Genomic DNA, 22148 nt, shown 5'->3' with positions numbered 1-22148 from the left:
CAACCTAGTAACATGTCATAGAATTATACACTGTGCCATCTCAGATGTTGCCTTATTGACCTAGAAACAATGTCACTGATGATCCTGATAATGTAAACAAAACAATAGATTGGTACAATGTTGAAAATAATATCACCACACAATCCTAGAGATGGTGTCAGTCTTCTCAGTAAGGAGGTTACTATATGACATCCTAAAGACATCATTTGATGATGAAAATGTTTATCTTGTGACCTTTTTTTGTCGTTGCCCTTGACTCGGGATCGTGACATCATGGTAGACAGGGTCATTCATGCTCATTTCCAAACCCTTTGGAGAATTGATTTTCATCTGTCTTCTCTTTTGCTGATTAGTCTTTTCCTCATGGCCTCCTCTCTGTTGGTGATTTGTTTTCTGTTGCGGCTGTTTAGGTTTTGGATGGTCACTGGATGGTACCTGCTTTATTTTCCCTCTGTTTGCAAAATTCTCTGCCTTTGCCAGATCAGACCTGAAGAGATCAGAAAATTTTGTTTGTGAAATGTTATTTACAATGTGCACTCATAATATCACTATGTAATGCACAGCGTAACACCTTTTACACTGTTTCATTAAGTTAACATTAGTTAAAAACTACCATTACTAGTAAGTTACCTATCCACAACGCTTCCAAGAAATTAAACACATACAGTTGCCATCATCTGGCTTATCTCCCCTTGTTCAATTTTGTATTCCCAAGTCGGTGCTTGTTTCCTCTGTAGAAAGTATTCACAATTTAGCAGATTTGACATTTTCTGTTACTCTGTTATTGTATTATAGTTCTCTACTATCCTTTAATGATCTGTACGTAAAATTTCCGTGAACATGTGTATTGATTATAGCCTTATTTGTCGATGTGTTTAAATGCAGCCTTAAGCCTTATGAGGTGATTACAGCTTTACACTGTGCAATATTAGTAGATACCTGTTTTTGCACACCATAATGACAATGACTAGAAGAATAAGGACGGCCCCGCTAACAGTTCCTGCTATAATAGCGGTGAGGCTGGCATCTGAAAAATAGCAATCTTTTTAAAGATATGGAAGAGAAATTGTTTGCCTACTTGAGTACGTGGTTTAGTAAATCCTTGGCGCTATTTATCATTAATTTGTGCGTCCACCTATTTTTACATGGGTGTTCTTAACTGAACAGTTGCAAAATAACGTGCATATCACACTCTACTATGTGCAACGGCCAATGCTTGGCTCTTGCGTGTTGCTGAAATCCTTTCTGTATGGAATATTGTCTTGTAGGTGGTGCGGATAAACGAGCCGGGTCCTGAATCGTTACACATACTAAAACTATTTGATCGACATCAACACACAAGTACAGATCTTATACTCAAACTTACGATTATCTTCATATTTACTCGAAACTGGGTTTCGTCCAAAACGGAATAGTGACATTGCCGAAAGTTTAAATGTGTGCAATGTAGGGGAGATATTTAATGAAACTTGAGGTTGCATACTAGAGTAAGTTAATGGGTGTAGTGTTAATTTTAACTATTTAATGTCTATATTTTATGTGATTATTTGTGCTAAGATAAAGTCACATGTTAACTGAAGGGACATACATCGTTGATAGTTTGAATTTCCGTTGAAAAGGCTCCTCCGTTTAGAAACACGCTTTCAGTTTTTAATCTTGCTATATTAACAATGAATATAAGATGCTCTCAAATCTTAAATATTGTTAGTCTGCAACTAACTACAGAAAATAGCACAAGTCGAGGCTTGAGACCATGACTGCCGATACCAAGTACAGTATGCTTCATCGCTGTCTTGAAATGGCCCTTCTCTACCATGTACACGACTTTGCTTTGTTTAGTTTGCAACAAGCCATATGACCACTTGGTTAGAATTATATATATCTTTTTAGCAACAAATAAACTCACTCTTTGGGTCCAAAATCGGGCTGTCATACTTAGATTGCAAGTGCCAAACGTCAATGCAAACTGACAAAAACGATTGTTATATGAGGGTCTTTCCCGAAGCAAATTCATTTTGCTCTAAACAATACATTCGTTTCGGCGATGTATTTTGTCTCCAAACTTTTAAAAAGTATAAAACTATGTTTTACATTGTAATTATTTTCGCTGTTGGACTGAATATACAATTGAGTGACACGTTACCTTCCTCATCCGATGTTGTGGTGTTCACTGTGGATCTTGTCGAAATTTCCGGTTTGTTACAGCGGACGGTTATCATGGCAGTAGGTTCTCTGCCTGTGAAATTAGTTCAATAAATCATCAATGTCATATGAGCAAGGAGCGGAACATTAAAACAAATAAGTATTGCAGACTCTTCAAACGTTCTATAAAGTTTGTTTTGTTTCGTGTTATATATATACGTAAGTAACCCATCATCTTAAATGCATTATTATTGGATAAATATTTTGTTGACCAAGACATTTACGGATCAACAGTACCTTTATATAGCCTTGACAGGAGGTACAATATAAACACAAACTGTTCAAAGAAATCATTCCAAAGTCCCGTTCATATACATCTGTTAAGTAAAATAAAATATCGCACTATCATGGCCCAATATTTTCCTGGAACCATGTTTCTGTAGTCATAGGGCGAAACTTAATAGGAACATAATCTTAGTTGTTCTCTTACAAACAGTTACGTCTGTAAAGAAGCCACCTACAAACTAAGAATACCTAGGGTAGACTTACCTTGAACACTGAACCAAACCATTTGTGGACGAGTCCCATTATCACGCCGAAAAGTGATCGTCAAACTGGAACCCTGTGTGCTAAAGACCACGTTGTTTTGACCAAGAACTTTGTCAGTTTCACTGACCAACGTTTTCTTTTGTTCCCTATCCGTGAATGTTAACGAATGGTTGGCGCTACATGTGATGTTTTCATATGCAGCATAACATTCAAGACGCATGTCCAGCGCAATGATGTCCAGTTTTGGCTGATTGCTCGTGACTGTACATTCACAGAGCTCGCGTGCATCCTCCCCTTCTATGACTGGGTACATTGCAGAGACAAAGTGGCCCGAAAGCGAAGCAGCAGTCGCCATGTTTATTATGGAAGAGTCTGTGATTAACGAGATATCAACTTTGAGTAAAAACAATGCGAGTTTTTCACTATAAAAATTTGTCACGTGTGGCCTACCGAATGAGTTGAAAATAAATTAAATTTGTTGGTTTATTCATGCAAGATGTCTTGTATGTGTTACCTTTGACCCTATATAACTGACTGATGATCACAAAAATCGAATGAATTATAAAACTTAATGGTATGATACTTTGATGCAAATACGGGTTCGTGAAATCGGGAATAATAATAACATGCATGACAAAAAGATGCAAGATAATTAAATGTATAACGGACATTTGTTCGTGGGCAACAATCTTCCACAAACACAATTGTTTATTTTAAGTCTTGGTGCATTTTCGTATCATACATCGAAATTAAAATATTCATATATCATGGTTAAATTGTTCGCCTACCTGCAATACACTGGTATTCCATAGAAAGATAATTTGAGAACGTTCTACCGACGGTGCAGTTATCACCGTTTACGATCCGCCGCCACACTGCTTGGGGTTGGGTAAGTGGTTGTGTTAAGCCGGAGAAAGCAGCGTAATATTGAAGTATTTCCGTGTATTTTGTGATCGGAACCAAACAGTCACCCGATTGGTAGGAACAGCACGAACCATTTTGATCCGCCCCTGCTGTGGCTGTCTCGAGAGGACAAACCACTGATGGAGTTTTCACGCCGTATTCCAATCCGAGGATAGCCATCTTTCTGTCATCAGTACACTTCGGGAAAAACGTCTTGGCGTAACATGCATACACATGTTTGGTGTCTTGATCTGCAATGGTAGAATGTAACATTGCCAAAGGAAACCATTAGCATGAAAACACTTGATCAGTAACTAATTTTTTTTACTGATGAGATTAAATGTATTTTAATAAAAACTGCGAAATATAAATCCACAGGTGATGTTCACATTCGTTATTAATTAATCATATCCTTTGAATATCAGCAATCCTGTTAGAATGCAATAGAGATCATTTAGTTCGAATAGAAGTGTTGCCCGATAGAAGCTGTTAAGAAAGGTTTTCGGTTCTTTGGTTGCACCAACCCCACGTTCCGTACTTAAAGAATGAAGTGTCTTGTCATGATTATTCTGGTTTCAGTTCAAAATATGCTTAAATCTTTTGACTTTTTTTTTGTCATGATTTTATAAATGACAGACACATGAGGGAAAAACAAAGAACAAACTGGGGATTTAGCAAAGATCTTTATGTTATTACCTAAAGAATTACACGTCTTGATTCCAGTTTTCGAGGATGGAACCGAAGAGAGAAGTATCATATCCATATGTAGCAGGTTTTTTAAAATTTTTATTATTGGTGGACGATGAGCCTTAAGGTGCGTAGCTGCCTTGACGCATATACGTTGCTGCATGAATATCATTTTCATAATAAAATTATTTGCCAAATCATCCCAATTTCTTTTCAGAGAAATCCTGGATCCGGCACGTCTTGAAAACTAAATTAAATTATTCATTATCGATCGACAGAGTTATAGATCAAATGGAACAAGCGCTGTGATTTAATGATGGTCATGCATTGAATTTTATCAATTATGTCTTAAAATGCACTTTCTTCTCATTAGTTGAGACAGTGATGTCATGTAAATATATGTTTCTAATATGTCAAACCCGATTGTTGCTTACCAATGAAAACGACCAAGTTGACTTTTATGTTAGTCAATGTTTTCATCATTCATGGACATTCCATGAATGTGACACGTGTGATGGTGCCCTTATCTTGGATCGTATAGGTGACTCAAGGTCTGTAGCTTCAGTGTTCGGGTAACCGTCTAATTAGAGCCAAACAGTGGTAAATGTTTTGTCTTATCGGGAACTGAAAGTAGCATGAAATGTGTCTGTATCCTGGACAAGTAATGCTATAGTGTTTTATCACAAATGTTGTATTCCGTGTTTTTATCACGGACTGTGATACAAGTAGGAAGTGGTAGGTGGATGATCGTTGACTAATAGTGTTATTTAAGGTGTCCTTTATCACTGACTAGTAGCGGTAGATGATTAAGTAATAGAACTCCACACCCAGAGAAAGATTCTTTAGTTGTCAAAGGTTAGGTTTCTATTTCCCACCTGGCTTCCCTATGTAGTGTTGTCGCTATCTCGACGACAGGCAGTTTTGGGTCGTATTGGAGTTATTGATATGCGATGACAATCATGAGTCTTTGCTGAGTATTTAGTTGGAAATAAAAAATAATATTACGTCGAGGATTGAGATTCCTTATCTTGTACAATCATTGCATTAGGATTCCCACTCTCTATCCGACGGGGAGATAGAGATATATTGATCTATTGGATATATTTGACAGTCTAAACAGAGGTTAGGCAGCCAAGTATCTCCTCCGATTGTAGATTTTTTATGTGTACTTTACTAAAAATAGTGTATGATCCTTTATCTTTCCCGTTACTCTAGATAAATCAAACATTGAGACACAGGGGACCCAATGACGGTTTTATGTCATGATTGGCGAGTAAATCTTTATATGCTATATATATAGGCTATCAAAATAATAAAAGATAATAAATTGTCAACCCCCCCCCCTCCCCCCCCCCCCCCTCTCTCTCTCTCTCTCTCTCTCTCTCTCTCTCTCTCTCTCTCTACGAAAACAATGAGGAAGTATGTGTTATTTGCTTCGTAAATAACTTGACAGCGTAACCCAGGTATGTGGTCGGTTGTTCCACGGGTTTTGCCCGTCTAACCGCGATTTTTATGCTCCCTATGCATAGTGTCGCCGCTTTGTCCGTCCGTTTGTCCTGCCGTCCGTCCTTGTGTGTCCGGAGTATGACTTTGCAAACATTTAAGCAAGGATCATGAAATTTGGTGTATACGTTGGTCATACTAAGGTGATGCCCATTCATCCAAATTTATGGCCCTTGGCCCATAAATTAAAGAGTTATTGTCCCTTGTTAAAAATTCTGCGTCTAGAGCTTCAAATTCAAGTTGCTTGCATTTAAACTAGGATAATGAAACTTGGTGCATGCATTAATCATACTAAGACAATGCGCTGTGCACCAAATTCAGGGCCCGCAACCCCTTAATTACATAGTTATTGTCCTTTGTTAAAATATCTTGTCCTTGTTACAACTTTGCTTGCGTTTAAGCCAGGAGCATGTTAGCATTCTAAGATAATGCGCAGTATACCCAATTCGGGGCCTGAAACCCATTAACTACAGAATTCTTGTCCTTTGTAAAAATATTGTGTCCTATAAAATCGTTTGTGAGGAGCTTTCACTTAATACGTTTCACTGATACGTTTGTTGTTCTATTTGTTTCGGAGTTGATGAAAAAAAAAACCACAAAAACAAAAAGTCGGAGATTAATCAATAAGAATCTTCCGGACTTTGCCATCGTTCCCTGACTTTACATTACACACGTGTGTATTGTGTGATAGGGCTACTATGTAATCGTACCGAAATTAATTGACTATTGCTAGTACGTGAAATGTCAACAGCCGTAAAATGTTACAAGAAATATAAACATATTGAGGTTACCTTGCCTTCTAACGGGATAAAAATTGAAAAAGTGATAAATATATATATAAGCATTGAACTTCTTTTAGTTGGCATCTCTGGGCATCATGAACGATAACTTGACAAAAGTGAATTCAACATGAAGTGGATATAGCTGGTATATGCTCATGGATGTCATCTGTAAGTATTCCAATGCTGAAATAGATATTTTTTCATTGAATCTGTAACTGAATGGATTTTCATATCTGCTATTATGATCTTGCAGTTTCATTTTATTGACGACAAAATTTTGCGTTTATTAATTCGACTTCCTAAATCCAGAATACCAGACTATCTACCCCTAAATGAGTGGGGGAAGGGGGGATCCTAATGGCAGGCAGACACAGATTCAACTTAGACAATTATACAAATTTGGGTACGAAACTTTTTATCCTATTACAGCCAGCACACGAACGATTTATCATAATTACATGGTTAAACAAAATAATTGTTCGGTATTGTATCAAAATAACTCTCTGGTCACCGAGAGAACATACATGTATTCGGAATAAAGAGCCGAATACTACAACTCTAAATATAGGCATCCAAACCAGATACGTCCTGGCTAAAAATTCATCCAAACCAGATACGTCCTGGCTAAAAATTCATCCAAACCAGATACGTCCTGGCTAAAAATTCATCCAAACCAGATACGTCCTGGCTAAAAATTCATCCAAACCAGATACGTCCTGGCTAAAAATTCATCCAAACCAGATACGTCCTGGCTAAAAATTCATTGTAAGACACGAAAAAGATATCGATGCAATGAAAACTGAACAAGGGTACTGCAAATGGGTTTTGAAGTGGAAGCAGTTTACTTCTATCTCACACAAACTTGTTTTCGAAAGGTGACTAGAATTTGAAGAAAAGATATCACTTTGACATCTTGATTTCTTAATGTTGCACTTTGGTGCCTTTTTGTGACGCCATGAAATTTTGAAATCATATTGGCTTCTCTCTGTGGAAAAGATAACAGGATAATGTCCGTGTTTGATGTAAGTAAGACTGGTTATGAAAACTAATCCATGATATGCAGTTAATCCCAATAATACGTATGTATTTGACAACTTTGCTCGAAGCATGGAGTAACACTAGTATACTTACAACAAAAGGTACTTACCAGCGTAAACAGCACGGACAGCGAAACACCACAGGAAAAGCAACACACGAAATATGTTTCCGCAATCCACCATTGTCGCTAATCATCTGTCTGCTTATCAGCCGACATGTACCCGGGTGCCCTTGTGGTGTTCAAGATTATCACCAGGCAGCAGATATCAAGCACTGATTTTATCGAGATAAAAACGGTGGTGTATTGACGACATCCTTCCCTCCATCCATCCATCTATCCATCTATTTTAAATGTACATTCCTTGTCTATAAATGCATCACTCTTGTGTAGTGTTGTCTTACGAACCAAAAATTATTCATAGAAAATTGAGGTAAAAATGCTGACTAGCACGATAACTATTTCACCGCATAGCAATGCCACTCACGATGACTAGATCAAAAGACTTCAAGTCAATATAACTCTAAAAAGTAGCAAGATAAATATTGTGACAAAGAGGTACATCGTTCTGAACTCACTAGTGTATCGTTATTATCAACATCTTTAAATCGACACCGAGATACAATTAAATATGAATGTATAAAGAAACACAGGGATAACCCTTCAAATTACCAGACGTGTTCAATTTAAACTGCAACCTGAATATTGATAAAGGACTATACGAAAACCCGGACTCCTTAATTCACGGCACACAACAATTAGCCCAAAGGTATGGAAATGTGAAAACTCACGGTAGTATTCCCAATTTGTTTCAGATAGTTTTCATTTTTTATGATCTAACATGTTTTTTGTATTTATCTTGATACATGTTATCGAGAACCACAGCGGCTGACTTGATCAATACACCGGTCACACTGTAAACATAAAATAGAATCACAAATGCTTCAATCAAACCGAACTTTAAAGCAACCAGCTTATTTTTCAAGTTAACATAAACAGTATTGAAGATAAAAGGTTATCAGAATAACAATAAATAAACACTGCATAGCTAGCAGTATACCTCTGACCTTGTTACCAAGGTTTAGTAAGTATTTTAGTTACGTACCTAGTGATGGTGTAGTCTCTTGATGAAGCATGTATCCACTGTCGATGTAGCCATAAGACTTAGATACGTATCTAAGCAGGGATGTTCTCATGTAACTTTGTGATTCTCGACTGATGTAGTAAAATGATTAGATATATACCTAACGGTGACGTAGTCATGTGACTAAATGATGTATTCACCGCTTATGTAGTCACATGATTATGTACCTTTTATAGCAGTGACGTAGTCATGTGACTAAATGATGTATTCACCGCTTATCTAGTCACATGATTATGTACCTTTTATGAAAGTGATGTAGTCATGTGACTAAATAATGTATTCACCGCTTATCTAGTCACATGATTATGTACCTTTTGCAGCAATGATGTAGTCATGTGACTAAATAATGTATTCACCGCTTATGTAGTCACATGATTATGTACCTTTTATGAAAGTGATGTAGTCATGTGACTAAATAATGTATTCACCGCTTATGTAGTCACATGATTATATACCTTTTTATAAAAGTGATGTAGTCATGTGATTGATTAGTGAAGGATTCAACACTGATATCACACGATTCAGTTAACAAACTGTGTCCTTCTCTAAAATGGTCACAAAGTTCCTGTCTAGTCCTTCAATTTCATTTTCAAATGTATTATACATGGCGATGTCTTGTTTTAAATCAGAAGAAATTTAATGACTATTGACTATATAGTATTTCCATCTGAATTGGAAATTAAAGATACGACTGATTCTTTTCCTACAGCAATATCAAAGGACATAGATTTTTACCTGCATAAGAATGATGATTTCAATTTCGTTGTGTAAATTTTCAATTGAAGGAAAGCCAAGTCCATGTATTTCCAAACTTAAGTGTTTGAATTAGACGCTGTTGATTCGATATTCAAGGGTTTATTTTCAATATAACTAACACCGTCATAACAAAAGGTTTCGAGAGATTAAAGTTGATGGAGGAAGCTTAACAGGCGTCAATTTCCTTATTCAATATAAGTTGGACGTGTTTGATGCATCTTGGTATACCTGTTGGTGCCGTTGTTCTTATTTGTGAACATGACATTTCTTACTTGAATTGACCAAGATTTGCATAGAGAGTGTTGTCGACGAAGCATAAGAAGATTACGGAACGCATGATCTTATTGTATGTCTCTGTATCTTTTCAGTTAACACGCAGATTCTTATTAACTAACGGGCCGCAATTTTATTTTGTATTAGTTGTGTAGTCTGAAATTTTTAAAAAAGTAGTCTCGCGACTTGATTCACATAGCCAGCAAAGTCATTACATTGTAATTCTCATGACATACACATTTCTGGATGCTATTGTACTATACATTGTAATTCTCACCACTTACACATTTCTGGATGCTATTATACTATACATTGTAATTCTCATGACATACACATTCCTGGATGCTATTGTACAATACATTGTAATTCTCACCACTTACACATTCCTGGATGTTATTGTACAATACATTGTAATTCTCACCACTTACACATTCCTGGATGTTATTGTACAATACATTGTAATTCTCACGACTTACACATTCCTGGATGTCATTGTACTATACATTTCAATTCTCATGACATTTCTGGATGCTATTGTACTATACATTGTAATTCTCACGACTTACACATTTCTGGATGTTATTGTACTATACATTGTAATTCTCACGACTTACTAGGTTTGGATGCTACTATACTACATATGTTGTAATTGTTTTGACTGTTACTGTACTAGTCCTTTTAATTTTCATTACTTATGTGTTTTGAAAGCTTTGTACTATACATTACAATTTTCATGACTTATGTGTTTTGACTTTTAATGTACTTTACATTGCCATTTTCACGACTTACTTGTTTTAGGTCCTTCTGTACCATACATTATAATTATGACATAACACTATAGTGGACTTTGCAATGATTGGTGTAAGGAGACGACACTGACAACCTTAACTCAACAGATATAACATAACTCTTTCAAAATCTTTCATTTTATTTTTTTTACACCCATTATGGTACAAATAATCCCTATTACAAGTCAGTCATCATAAAAATTGTCTGCATAATAGCTAGTCTGAAGAGTTCTGACTATTTATCTGTGGTTTTGTTTTTGCCCCAATCACAGTCTAAAACAAAAATAAAACTGTAGATAGATAATCAGAACCCTTTGGACTACACAATAACAGGTTATATATCAAAAACCTTCCACTTTCACCAATATAGCCTTTCAATACAAATATACACAGGAAGTAGTAAATTTGACTCCTACAATAACATCTGGTCATATGAATCATTGGGAAAATATATATAGTTTAATAATCAGCATTGAAAATTATTTCAGATTCTTATAGTTAACAAATTAAGACACAGAATATGTGTGCATTTGATGAAAATGTACTGTAATACTGGTCATGATTGTCAAATTTTGATTTTGTGACTTGGAGGACATACAGTCTCAAAGATTGTAAATGATGAGGCAAACTTTAAAATTCTTTTCTATCTCCACATCTCATTCATTGTGTTATCATAATCTCAATTAAATTGATAAAATCTCTTTTTCAAATTCTGACAAATATAACTCATAGGAACATCTCTAATCATTATTACAGGTACAGGGTTCAATAAAATTACAGGTACGTTGTTCAATAAAACTCAGGAAGCAGGAAACATTTAACTTACTTTTCCTGAAATTATTGGTCATGTTTGGGATATACAGGTTTGGTAGTTTGGTTATGAGAAATACATCCTTACATGTATAAATATTTATAAATTGCATAACAATTTTATTAATAGTAGAGAGATAAGAATTGTGTAAATCAAAAATTTCCTCCGATTTCTGACATGTGATTGCCATGGTAACTACCTCAAAAATGCTAAAAATGCAAAAATACTGCTAATTCCAACCTAACACCACTACAACTTTCTAGAAAAAAAATTATTTCTTAACACCTGTCTTAACACTGTCATGGTGATAAACTGCTTACATTTCAGCAACATGACAACATGACCATGAGTAAACACTACGAAAATTTCATTTCCTGTTTAGGTGTGTAGATTTAAGATTGCCCAAATAGTAATCTCCAACACAAAGCTAAAATATCATTCTGAAAAAAATGAAACCCCACATTGACCACTTCAACATGACAAGACCAATTTTAGCATGGATTTGTTTTATAAATTTTAATCAAAATCTATATAATAGGGTAATCTAATGAACAAAAATGTCATCCATGGCCACAATGAGAAACTGTGTACTGCTACCTACGTATATGAATGCTGCCGCAAATATGAGAGTGTTCTGGAGACATTAATTTACATAAACAAATATTTTATATATACTTTACATATCAGAGGATGTTCCTTCATTAACTAAAACTCTGATTATATGTACATAATACCATCACATTTAATATATCACAGATAGGAGAAATTTGATATGGTAAATATTATATATTTCAGTGGCATTATAAAAAACAGTTTGTAGTATAACCCTAGGTAGCAGGGTGACCTAAGGAATAGATCTTCAAGGCAATGATTGTGACTCTTCCTCTAGTATCAAGGAAGAATCAGATTAATTGCTTTTAAAAAACAATAAGTTCTCATTGCCATTTAAATTCTCATTAGAATGTCAATCAAGTCCTGATTTATTACATTTTTCTTCTCAATATATGTGCTCAAGGACTTAACAAAACTTTGATCATACTATCTGACATGATTTGTTGATGTTTGTCATTCTTATTAGACAACAGAGATTTTAACACAAATGAATCTGGATCATAAAAGTGTTTGTTCTGGGAACCTTATTGGCTAACAATCTTAACACAATCAGCAGCATCAGTCTGTTGTCATTTTTTATGTGCCTGTACACAGAATTTTCAAATACAACAGTTGAAAAAAACGTATTTGCACTGAAGCAAAGAGCTAAGAGCATAGAGCGATAGCAATTGGTAATTATAAATACTGTGAAGAATGAAACATAACTGACAAGCTTTTTCATAAAATAATTGCAATGGATTTAATAGTGTAAGGAAGTCATACAAACAGGGGAGGCTATCCTTAAAATCAAATAGCTACATCCTATATTTTAAATTCTTAGTCACTAACCATTTACCAATAATGAATTCTACTAGCAAAATCTGGTCTAATCCACTTCTGAACACCAATTTGTGACAAATTTACATACCAGTTGGTCAAATGAAAAGTTAAAACAAAAAAACAATAATGTTCCAATATACAGCCATGTATTGTTTACATCCTCTCCACACACATGGCTATACCCATACCCCCACCCACACACAGAGCAGCCACACCCTTTTTACCCCCTGTTCGATGGAGGGTGTGGAGGAGAGTGACAAGCACTCGAGATCCAGAAGCTCCAATAGGGTGACCTAAAGCTATAGCTCCACCATTGATGTTTACCTGAAACAAACAGAAGAATGGGTCTGTATATATAGAAATCTGATGTCTGTACAGATAGAAATCTGATCTCTGTACAGTTAGAAATCTGATGTCTGTACAGACAAAAATTTGATGTGTGTACAGTTAGAAATCTGATGTCTGTACAGTTAGAAATCTGATGTCTGTACAGATAAAAATCTGATGTGTGTACAGATAAAAATCTGATGTCTGTACAGATAAAAATCTGATATGTGTACAGATAAAAATTTGATGTCTGTACAGTTAGAAATCTTATGTCTGTACAGATAGAAATCTGATGTCTACAGTTAAAGGTGTGATATTTGTACAGTTAGAAATCTAATGTCTGTACAGTTAGAAATCTGATGTCTCTAGAGTTAAAAAAAAAATTATGTCTGACAGAAAGAAAGGAAGATGAATAATCATTCCCACCCCAACCTCTTTCTCCACTCTGTAGCTAATTCTACCTACCTTACCGGGATCACAGCCTAGTTCCTTAACCACTGCAGCTGACTGGGCAGCGAATGCTTCATTCAGTTCAAATAAGTCCACATCATCAATACTCCAACCTGCCTTCTCCAACTACAGATTTTAGCATTAAGAAATATTTTATACATAGCAGACTGTAAATTATCTCCCCCTTCAGTTTGTGTAGTATACCTTTTTATTCTGAAATATATCTGATAAGATACAATTACATTTTGAATAACAACAAGATAATGCAAAGCGTTACATTATCCCCTGTGCCCCGATGTTTAAAAGAAAGACACATAATCATATATATATGTTAATATCTAATTTCTATTTGTTATTTTTTAATGGTTCCATACAAAGTATAGAAATGAAAAACTTCTACTAGAGTACTAGCTTGATGCCTTTACAAAGTTTTTGAGTTTTTGAGGAAGAGAAGGTAATTTCCTTGAACGGTTTAAGAAAACTGATCAGAAAAATCTTAACTTTGTGATTTGGCCTATCTATTTCCATGGTAACAGAAAAAGAATTTAAATGGATAACTTCTCCATAGCAATAGATACTACATGCTTAGTAAGCGTCAAAGTTTTGGCCAATTATCTTAAATGTTTTCAGAGCACTGGTCCAGAAAACCTGAAATCTGTGATGAATGTGATCTGTTTCCATGGTAACAGAAAAAAAATTTAACCAGGGCACTAACCTTATATATACACAGAAAGTTTTATGGAGATGAAAGAAATGGTTTCGAAGTTGTAGCCCAGAAAGGAAAGTTAACACAAATTTTGTGTTTTTTTTTCCCCTATGTTTCTAGTATGGTAACAGAAAAAATATAAAACAAGAGATCCCAGAGGGATCTTGGCAACCAACATTGTGTGATCTTTATTTGCTCTTCTCTTTTGTGTTTTAGCTCTTAATGATAAGAAATTTGAACATTCCATTGCAGAAATAGCAATGATAATCTTTACCTGCCTAATCCAAGATGCTCACCTATAAGCCATTTTTTCATATTAGTTCCAAAATCAAACAGGCAAAAGTAGAGATGAAATGGAACATAATTATGAAATTTGAGAGAGATCCATCCAGTACTTCTTAAGAAATAAGGGTAACAAACTTTACTCATTGAAATCCAAGATGGCAGCCTGTTGGCCAGTTTCTTTTTCTGATCAGTTCAAAACTCAAACAGGCACAACTAGGGACAAAGAGGAGTCTATACATGAAATTTGAGAAAGACTTATGCAGTATTTCTCAAGAAATAGCAATAACAAACTTTTGAACTCAAAATCTAAGATAGCCTCCTTTTAGCCATTTCATTTTCTGATCAGTACCAATCTCAAATAGGCACAATAATTGACAAAGAGGAACATAAGCATGAATTTCAGAAAGATCTGTGCAGTTTCTCAAGAAAAAGCGATAAACTTTTGAGGTTAACATCCAAGATGGCCTCCTCTTGGCCATATTCTTTTTCTGATCAGTACCAAACTCATATAGGCACAACTAGGGATCAAGGGAAACATTCACACGAAATTTGATGAAGATCCATGCTGTTGTTCTCAAGAAATAGCAATAGCAAACTTTCAAAGTCAAAATCCAAGATGGCCGCCTGTCGGACATTTTGTTTTTCTGATCAGACCCAATCAAATGAGCACAACTAGGGACCAAGGGAAACCTTCATATGAAATTTGAGAAAGATCCATCCAGTGCTTCTCAAGAAATGGTGGATGTTCATCTGTTGTAATTAACATCTTCCAATATTGTACATCCAAAATTTTATCTAAGATAATATAGGTGTGATAACTAACCGCCTTTCTCGTAGCAGGTATTGGTCCTGTCCCCATAACAGTGGGATCAACTCCAGCCTGTCCCCAGGAAACCACGCGAGCCATTGGGGTAAGACCTCGCTTTTCTGCCACAACTCCATCCATTAATACTACACAGGCAGCACCATCATTTAGTCCTGTGTAAAATGAAGCAATAAACTTGCAGGTTATTATCAAAAGAGAAATTATTGAAACACATAACATATTTAGGGAAATTTAGCTGGTAGAAATGTTTGCGATGATAAAAGTATATTATATTAGGTATATACCAGTTAAGTTGTTAAAGAACCTGTAAAAGAAAACATATTGTGTATATCAAAACAAACTAATTTGAAAGTAACTTCAATTTACTTCAATGTCTTGAAACAGACTGGAATTGATTACTGTGCATATGATCTATGATTTTTACATGGTGTACAGTAATGCTAGAACTTTCCACACACTTATTTCCATTGAAGGCATTGAACTTTACAGACAAGAATGAAAACTGGATCTATAGCTTTACAGTTTCATCATCATTTAAAAGAATTGGTAAAATCTCTGATACAATGCCCGGTAAATAACTAGTAATACATATTAGTTTTACATAACTGTATACATTCTTTATCATACACATTTAATATATATTGTATAAAGATTACTTGCTAACAATAGATGGGAGACATATTACCTGACAAAAGAGAAAGACAAATTTAATCATTACCAGAGGCATTGCCTGGTGTGACTGTACCAGTACCATCTGTTATAAATGCTGCACGTAACTTCTTGAGTCCCTCCAGAGTACAGCCCGCCCTTGGAAACTCATCTTTGTCAACCACAGTCAGACCTATTAATGAAATCTGCCTGTAACATTGTATCATAGACTTCCTCATAGCTTTAACTATCAACATCCTAATATGAAGCCTTGTCAGTGTGAGTCATGTTTTCTTCTGTTCACAGTCTGTACCGATTATTCAAGTATCGATATGATATCATATCTCATTTAAGGATGTACTACAATAAACATTCTCACCTGCTCTACTTTTGACTGTCACTGGAACAATTTCATTGTTGAAATGGCCAGCTTTCTGAGCAGCTTCACATTTGTGTTGAGAGTTGAGGGCAAATTCATCCTGGTCTTCTCTGGTAACTGCCCATTGTTTAGCCACATTCTCAGCTGTAAGAGAATGAAAATGACATTAGTATTTATCTAATAATTCAAATGATCTTAGTAACTAAACAACTGATCTGAGGTTATGTATATCTCAAATGAACAAGGTGATCTGACAACATGGGGACGTTGTTCAAGATTTACTTGTCCATAGATACTTGTTGGATGATATGTATAAGTCTAATCCAAGTCATTTTCTTTCTCCCTCCACCATATTGGCAAGCAGGGCATTTGAAAGAGTCAGTATTGCAAATCTTCTAAATGATCAACGCTCGACTTAATAATTCTCTAAGAGTGAATTTAATACTACTCAATCACTACAATTTGTAAAAAGACAAACTGATTTTTTTAACTTGCCATAAAATTTCTTTTTTGATACAAAAACACAATTTTAGGAAGATAACATTCTACATATGTAGTTCCAAAATCATGGCTTTCAGTTAAGGCCATAGGTATTCATAATGTAGCAAGATGGTGGTGCATATATGGAATAATGAATTGGCAATTCCGAGAACTGGAGAGTGACCAGTTACAACTGGACAGTTGGAAGCTTAGCTGGGACATTGTTTTATAAGTTTATTTTTTCTCTTTATTTTCCCCTTATACTTTTTCATTTGAAACTGATGAACATAACAATCATGTACCAAAAATCCAAACACACACTTTTGAACAAAATTTATTGGCACTTCATAGACATGGCAGCATTTCAAATACAGTAATACAAGATTTGATGGGAGGTTTTCTTCATGTATTGTTTTACTAAAATGAAATCCACAATCACTAAAGCATTTGTGACTAAGTTCAAGAGCTTTTTCAACTGTTCATAATACTAATTTGGTTTGATCTTATCACCTTACCTGTGATTCCCATATGATATTTATTGAAGGCATCAACCAGCCCATCTGACAGCATGGTGTCAGTCATAGACACATCACCAAACTTTGTCCCAGAGCGCATATGTACACAATGTGGGGCCTAGAAAATGTAGTACATTGTGAATTGTATCAATTTGAAAGTCTTTCGCTATTCCTCATATAAATGAAACCAGTAAGATTTCAATATGAGACATAAGAATACTTCTGATGACGAAGCATCCTAGCATAGATTGAAAATCATTGATCTAGAAACCTAAAATCAATATCTATGCTTCTGACTGACCATATAACACCAAAAGTAATGCAGTTTAGCCAAAAATAAAACCCTTAATTGTCCATCATTTACGTTGTCTAGTATATATCATGGCAAATCTGTCTTTGTAATAGGCTTTTATTCAAAAGAGAAAATGTTACAGCTCATACCTTACTCATACTCTCTTGTCCTCCAGCAACCACCACCTGGGCATCCCCCGACTTTATAGCCTGTACTCCCATTACTGTGGCCCGAAGTCCGGACCCACACAGCATGTTGACTCCACAGGCAGGCACAGACACTGGAATATCTGCCTTAACACTGGCCTGTCTGGCTGGGTTTTGTCCCTGTCCTTTGACCACCAAAATTTGTCAAAAAAATTACCTTACCCCAGAACAGTTTTCAAGTATACAACTGAAGCAAATTACATCTGGTAATATTCACTTCAAACAGGAATAAGTAATTTTTCTTCATCTAAGTGGAGGATTACATAAAAGTCTTGAATTCTTCACTTGAAGTTTTATGCATTTTTAAGAATTGTTCCCATGTAAAATTAAAATGTAAATAAGAGCAAACTTTTACAATCATTCACATTGCAAGTGAAATAATTTTGTATGAAAAATATTTAACACCATAAACACGATTAAAATTTAGTCCTTTTTCCTGTTCTTTGCTGGGCCTGACCTTGTTTATAGATTAACTGATCTCAGTGGAAACTGCCAAAATATATACCACAACATTACAATATTGTGAGATTAAGCAAATCTTACAATTTAAATCCAAATAAAGACCTGTATACATTACAATTCCTGATACCAACCAGCTGAGAGTGCTTGTCCCAAAATAACTTCTGAAACATCATCTCCTTTTAGGTTAACTCGTTGGAGAGCCTCTTTGATGCATACTGATCCCAATTCATGGGCAGCTAAGGTGGAAAGACAGCCATTAAAGGAACCTAAAATTAAAGTTTAACACTTAAGTATGTAAATGTTAAGCTTAAGTATATAAACATTGTATTCCTCAAGTTATAATTTCCCTTTGTCCCAGACTATGTTACCATTTCACTGTCCAACTATCCCAATAATCTTTTTGTGTTGATGGAACTCCATATTATATATATATAGATTCAAGAATTTAAATTGAGACAATTAATGCCTAAACTCTCTAAGTACACATAGTCATCATTAAGATTTAAACATAAATAGAGACAAAATTGAATATTTCTTCTGGCCCTAATTTGAGGGGGGAACAAGCATCAAGAAATAATGCTTCTGAAATGAGAGATCCCAACTGGCAGATCATAAATAAGCTGACCAGCAACCTCTTATGTTGTAGGGGTAGTATAAAGGCAGCTGTGCCCGACAGTTAAGGAATGTAAAACAATGAAGATCCCATCAAGAAATAGCAAGACCATGGTATGAATAATAAAACATAATTTTAGTCTCAGTAAAATGTTTCGCTTTAATTCATTAGAAGTATGTTAGGGTTGGGAAAAGTGACATGATCAATATCTCCAGGTGCTGTTTTGTTATTTAACAGTGTTAAAAATTGAATTCAACAAAATCATACTTTGCCATGATGCAGGTCAAAAAATGCTTCTGACCATCTATCCATGAACTATAAATATATTGAATGTATTTAACAAAGAAGAAAAAATTGGAGCCTCCTTCAGATCAGCACAGAACATAAAGTAATAAAGTAACAGAACCACTAGTTCTTGCCTCATCTGTCAACAGAGTAAACCATTCGAGATATTGCCTTCATCTTTTTCCCTTTATTTGGTATATGATTCACTAAATATGATGACCTAAAACTGTCGTCCGACTTCAACAAACATCTTTAAATTGTCAGATATCAGTGAGGCATACACTCATCTGGCAGTGAAATCAGACACTGAAATCTTATAAATCAGCTTCAAAACACCTTTATATGACATGCACGTAATGCAACTTAAATGCTGTGTTATAACCGATCATTTACTGACTTACTTTATTTCAATTCCCTACATTATTCTGTCAAACATCACAGCTCAGATCTAAAAGTCTTATTGTAATGACGATATTCAACCAACTCACCGGAAATGGTGTCTTATGACAAAACACATTTGTTTTATCAACTTGCTGGATTTGTCGTCCATTTTTTCTATATGTATGCCTGATGGGTGTATTCAGTAATGACAGACAGGTCGTGGAGCACCAGCAAATTTGGCTGTATAGGCAGATTTAGCTGCATAGCCAAACCTGACTATGTATATAGGGAAAATGTAAACAACTGAGCTGTACCTGGTCGAGATTGTGGTGCACACAACGAGAAAAAATAGATGAGAAATCTAGGGAGTTGGTAAGACAAAGGTTTTTTTTGTTATAAAACATTAGCAGTGAGTAAGTCACATGTCCCAGTACACCTCCAACATGTGTGCTCCGGCCACACACAAACGATACATGTGTGTCAAGAGAGGGCAGTAACCAGGCGGAACTCCTGTTAATTCCCAACCGTGATTGTATAGCTATTCATCAGGAGTCACCGGCCGTCACAACAGTTCCCTCTGGACCTCCTGTTCAATGTTACAGGCCTTTTAAATCCAGGTTCGACCACTAGGATGTAGCGGAAGCACAGATGTATCCAATAACTAAACAAGGTGTTCCAATATATACAAACAACTATTTATTGATAGATCATAATAAATATACAAGTAGACAATGTAGGATCATAACATTAGTGCCAACTATTGACAGATAACGCTAAGTAACCCAACTAGTACAGTATCCCAACGTAAATGTATATAACCTAATGCTTCCTAACATTAGTACCAGCAGACCATGTGCTCCTAGTTTCAGAAATGTCTACAACTAACCAGTATATACAGGTTTCGTATGGATGCATAAGTAATAACAAGAAGTAAAGAACATGTTCTCTCACACTAATAATATGTAACAATGAAATTCCAAAAGTAGTCAAATAGCCAAAAACATTCATATCACTAACTTACGTGATTCATCATTCGTTTTTTAACAGCGTGAAAGAAATGTGACCTGACCTCACCTGGATGTTTTACATTTGCCATATTTATGTATAGTCAGATTAGGCTACATATCCAACTCTGCCTACGTTTTGTACATAGCCAGATTTGCTCCTGTGGAATCATGCATTCTCTTCTAATAGACATTTTGCCTATCTACTACAAACCATGCTTAATGTCGAGTATTATCTATAAAACAAGAATTCTGAACAACTTCCATACTACAAACATGAAAATAAATACACTACACTAGCCACCTTTGCAAACTAATATACAGCAATAATCCGATTAAGCACCACGTGGTACTCCATAGGCAATTAACTGTCATTAAATGCTTAAACATTGCCTACATGTTTTCCTCCAAATGAAGAAGTGAATATGTAAACGTACCAATCGGTGTCCTGACTGCTGAAACGATAACAACATCTACATGTGTCATCTCTGTTTTCGATTTCCCAGCTTCCTGTCTAGTCGGCGTCATTGACATGCTTCGAAATTGCCATTGACGTGAGTTTGCTTACAAACGTCTGAGAGGCAAGATTAGGTGACCTGCGCAAATCCACTTCCTTTTTCTAACCGACCTGCAAAATGGTGAGAAAATTCATAACGATGTCACCGTTCTATCTCAAAGCATCGACTGTTACTAGCCATCTTGCTCTTAGTGAATATTATGAAATTAAAGATACAAGCTTTTTACATTCCATTTTACGTTTAGTTTTGATCTATATTCATGATTGATAATGTTTTTGTACTTATTTGTAACGTGATGTACACATGTAAACAGTCGCTTAGAATGTATTATCAGGTATTGGCCCAAATCAGGGACGTATAACAGACTACTTCGATGTTTATGTTTCATAATATGGGACAGGTCATGATTGAATGGAGCGCAGCATTTGAATAGATACATGTCGTTTTTTTGTCATCCAGCCTGCTGTGTCATGTTCATGTATTTTTGAATACGTGAACTATTTTTCACGTAGTTCTAGAATAAATACAGTGCAGCCTGTAGGTACCAACTCGTGACCGGTTTACAAAGACGGGTATTTGGATGTATATAGTAGATGGAAATCTTGCTCCTTCAAAATCCTCAGATGACATTCAAATCTTCTCAAAACAAAACTTTGATATTCTTACAATTTGCCACACTTCAAAGACCACTTGATCAATAAAACCTGTACTAATGCATGTCACATATAGTGTAAGATTGAAATGTCAACCTTCGCCAGATACCACCAATCGATGTAGCCTCCGTGAGACAAGTATATGGTTCAGTTCAGTTAAAGATATATTCCTCTGTTAGCTATAATCGAAAATCCAGAGTCCTACTTTTTGGTGACCCAATCTGCAAGATCCTTCAAAATCTGTTGTACTTAAGTCTTGCAGAGGCTGGATCTTGTATGTGATATGGTTTACCTTTTCTGTATGATGTACAGT

At 35.5% G+C, this 22148-nt stretch overlaps 2 protein-coding genes across 2 annotated transcripts; both read right to left on the bottom strand.

Annotated features, from left to right (window-relative positions):
• Positions 1-222: 222 nt before the first annotated feature.
• Positions 223-3867, bottom strand: LOC132544087 (uncharacterized). Its single transcript, XM_060207655.1, has 5 exons — positions 3480-3867; positions 2692-3063; positions 2144-2236; positions 940-1027; positions 223-487 (listed from the first exon to the last, which is right to left on the bottom strand). Exons 1-5 carry the CDS (start codon positions 3865-3867, stop codon positions 223-225), a joined length of 1206 nt encoding a protein of 401 aa, XP_060063638.1.
• A 6834-nt stretch (positions 3868-10701) lies between these two features.
• Positions 10702-21198, bottom strand: LOC132544086 (acetyl-CoA acetyltransferase, cytosolic-like). The gene is made up of 9 exons (XM_060207654.1): positions 21102-21198; positions 18513-18647; positions 17863-18044; positions 17422-17539; positions 16427-16570; positions 16118-16240; positions 15397-15551; positions 13598-13708; positions 10702-13129 (listed from the first exon to the last, which is right to left on the bottom strand). The coding sequence occupies exons 1-9, from the start codon at positions 21196-21198 to the stop codon at positions 12959-12961; spliced, it is 1236 nt and encodes a 411-aa protein (XP_060063637.1). The 3' UTR covers positions 10702-12958.
• Positions 21199-22148: the final 950 nt, after the last annotated feature.

This window comes from Ylistrum balloti, unplaced genomic scaffold (assembly GCF_031769215.1).
Source record: "Ylistrum balloti isolate Yb309-2 unplaced genomic scaffold, AGI_CSIRO_Ybal_v1 Utg369780, whole genome shotgun sequence".
In the NCBI taxonomy this organism is placed as follows: Eukaryota; Metazoa; Mollusca; class Bivalvia; order Pectinida; family Pectinidae; genus Ylistrum; species Ylistrum balloti.
This window is presented reverse-complemented; position numbering and strand designations above follow the sequence as displayed.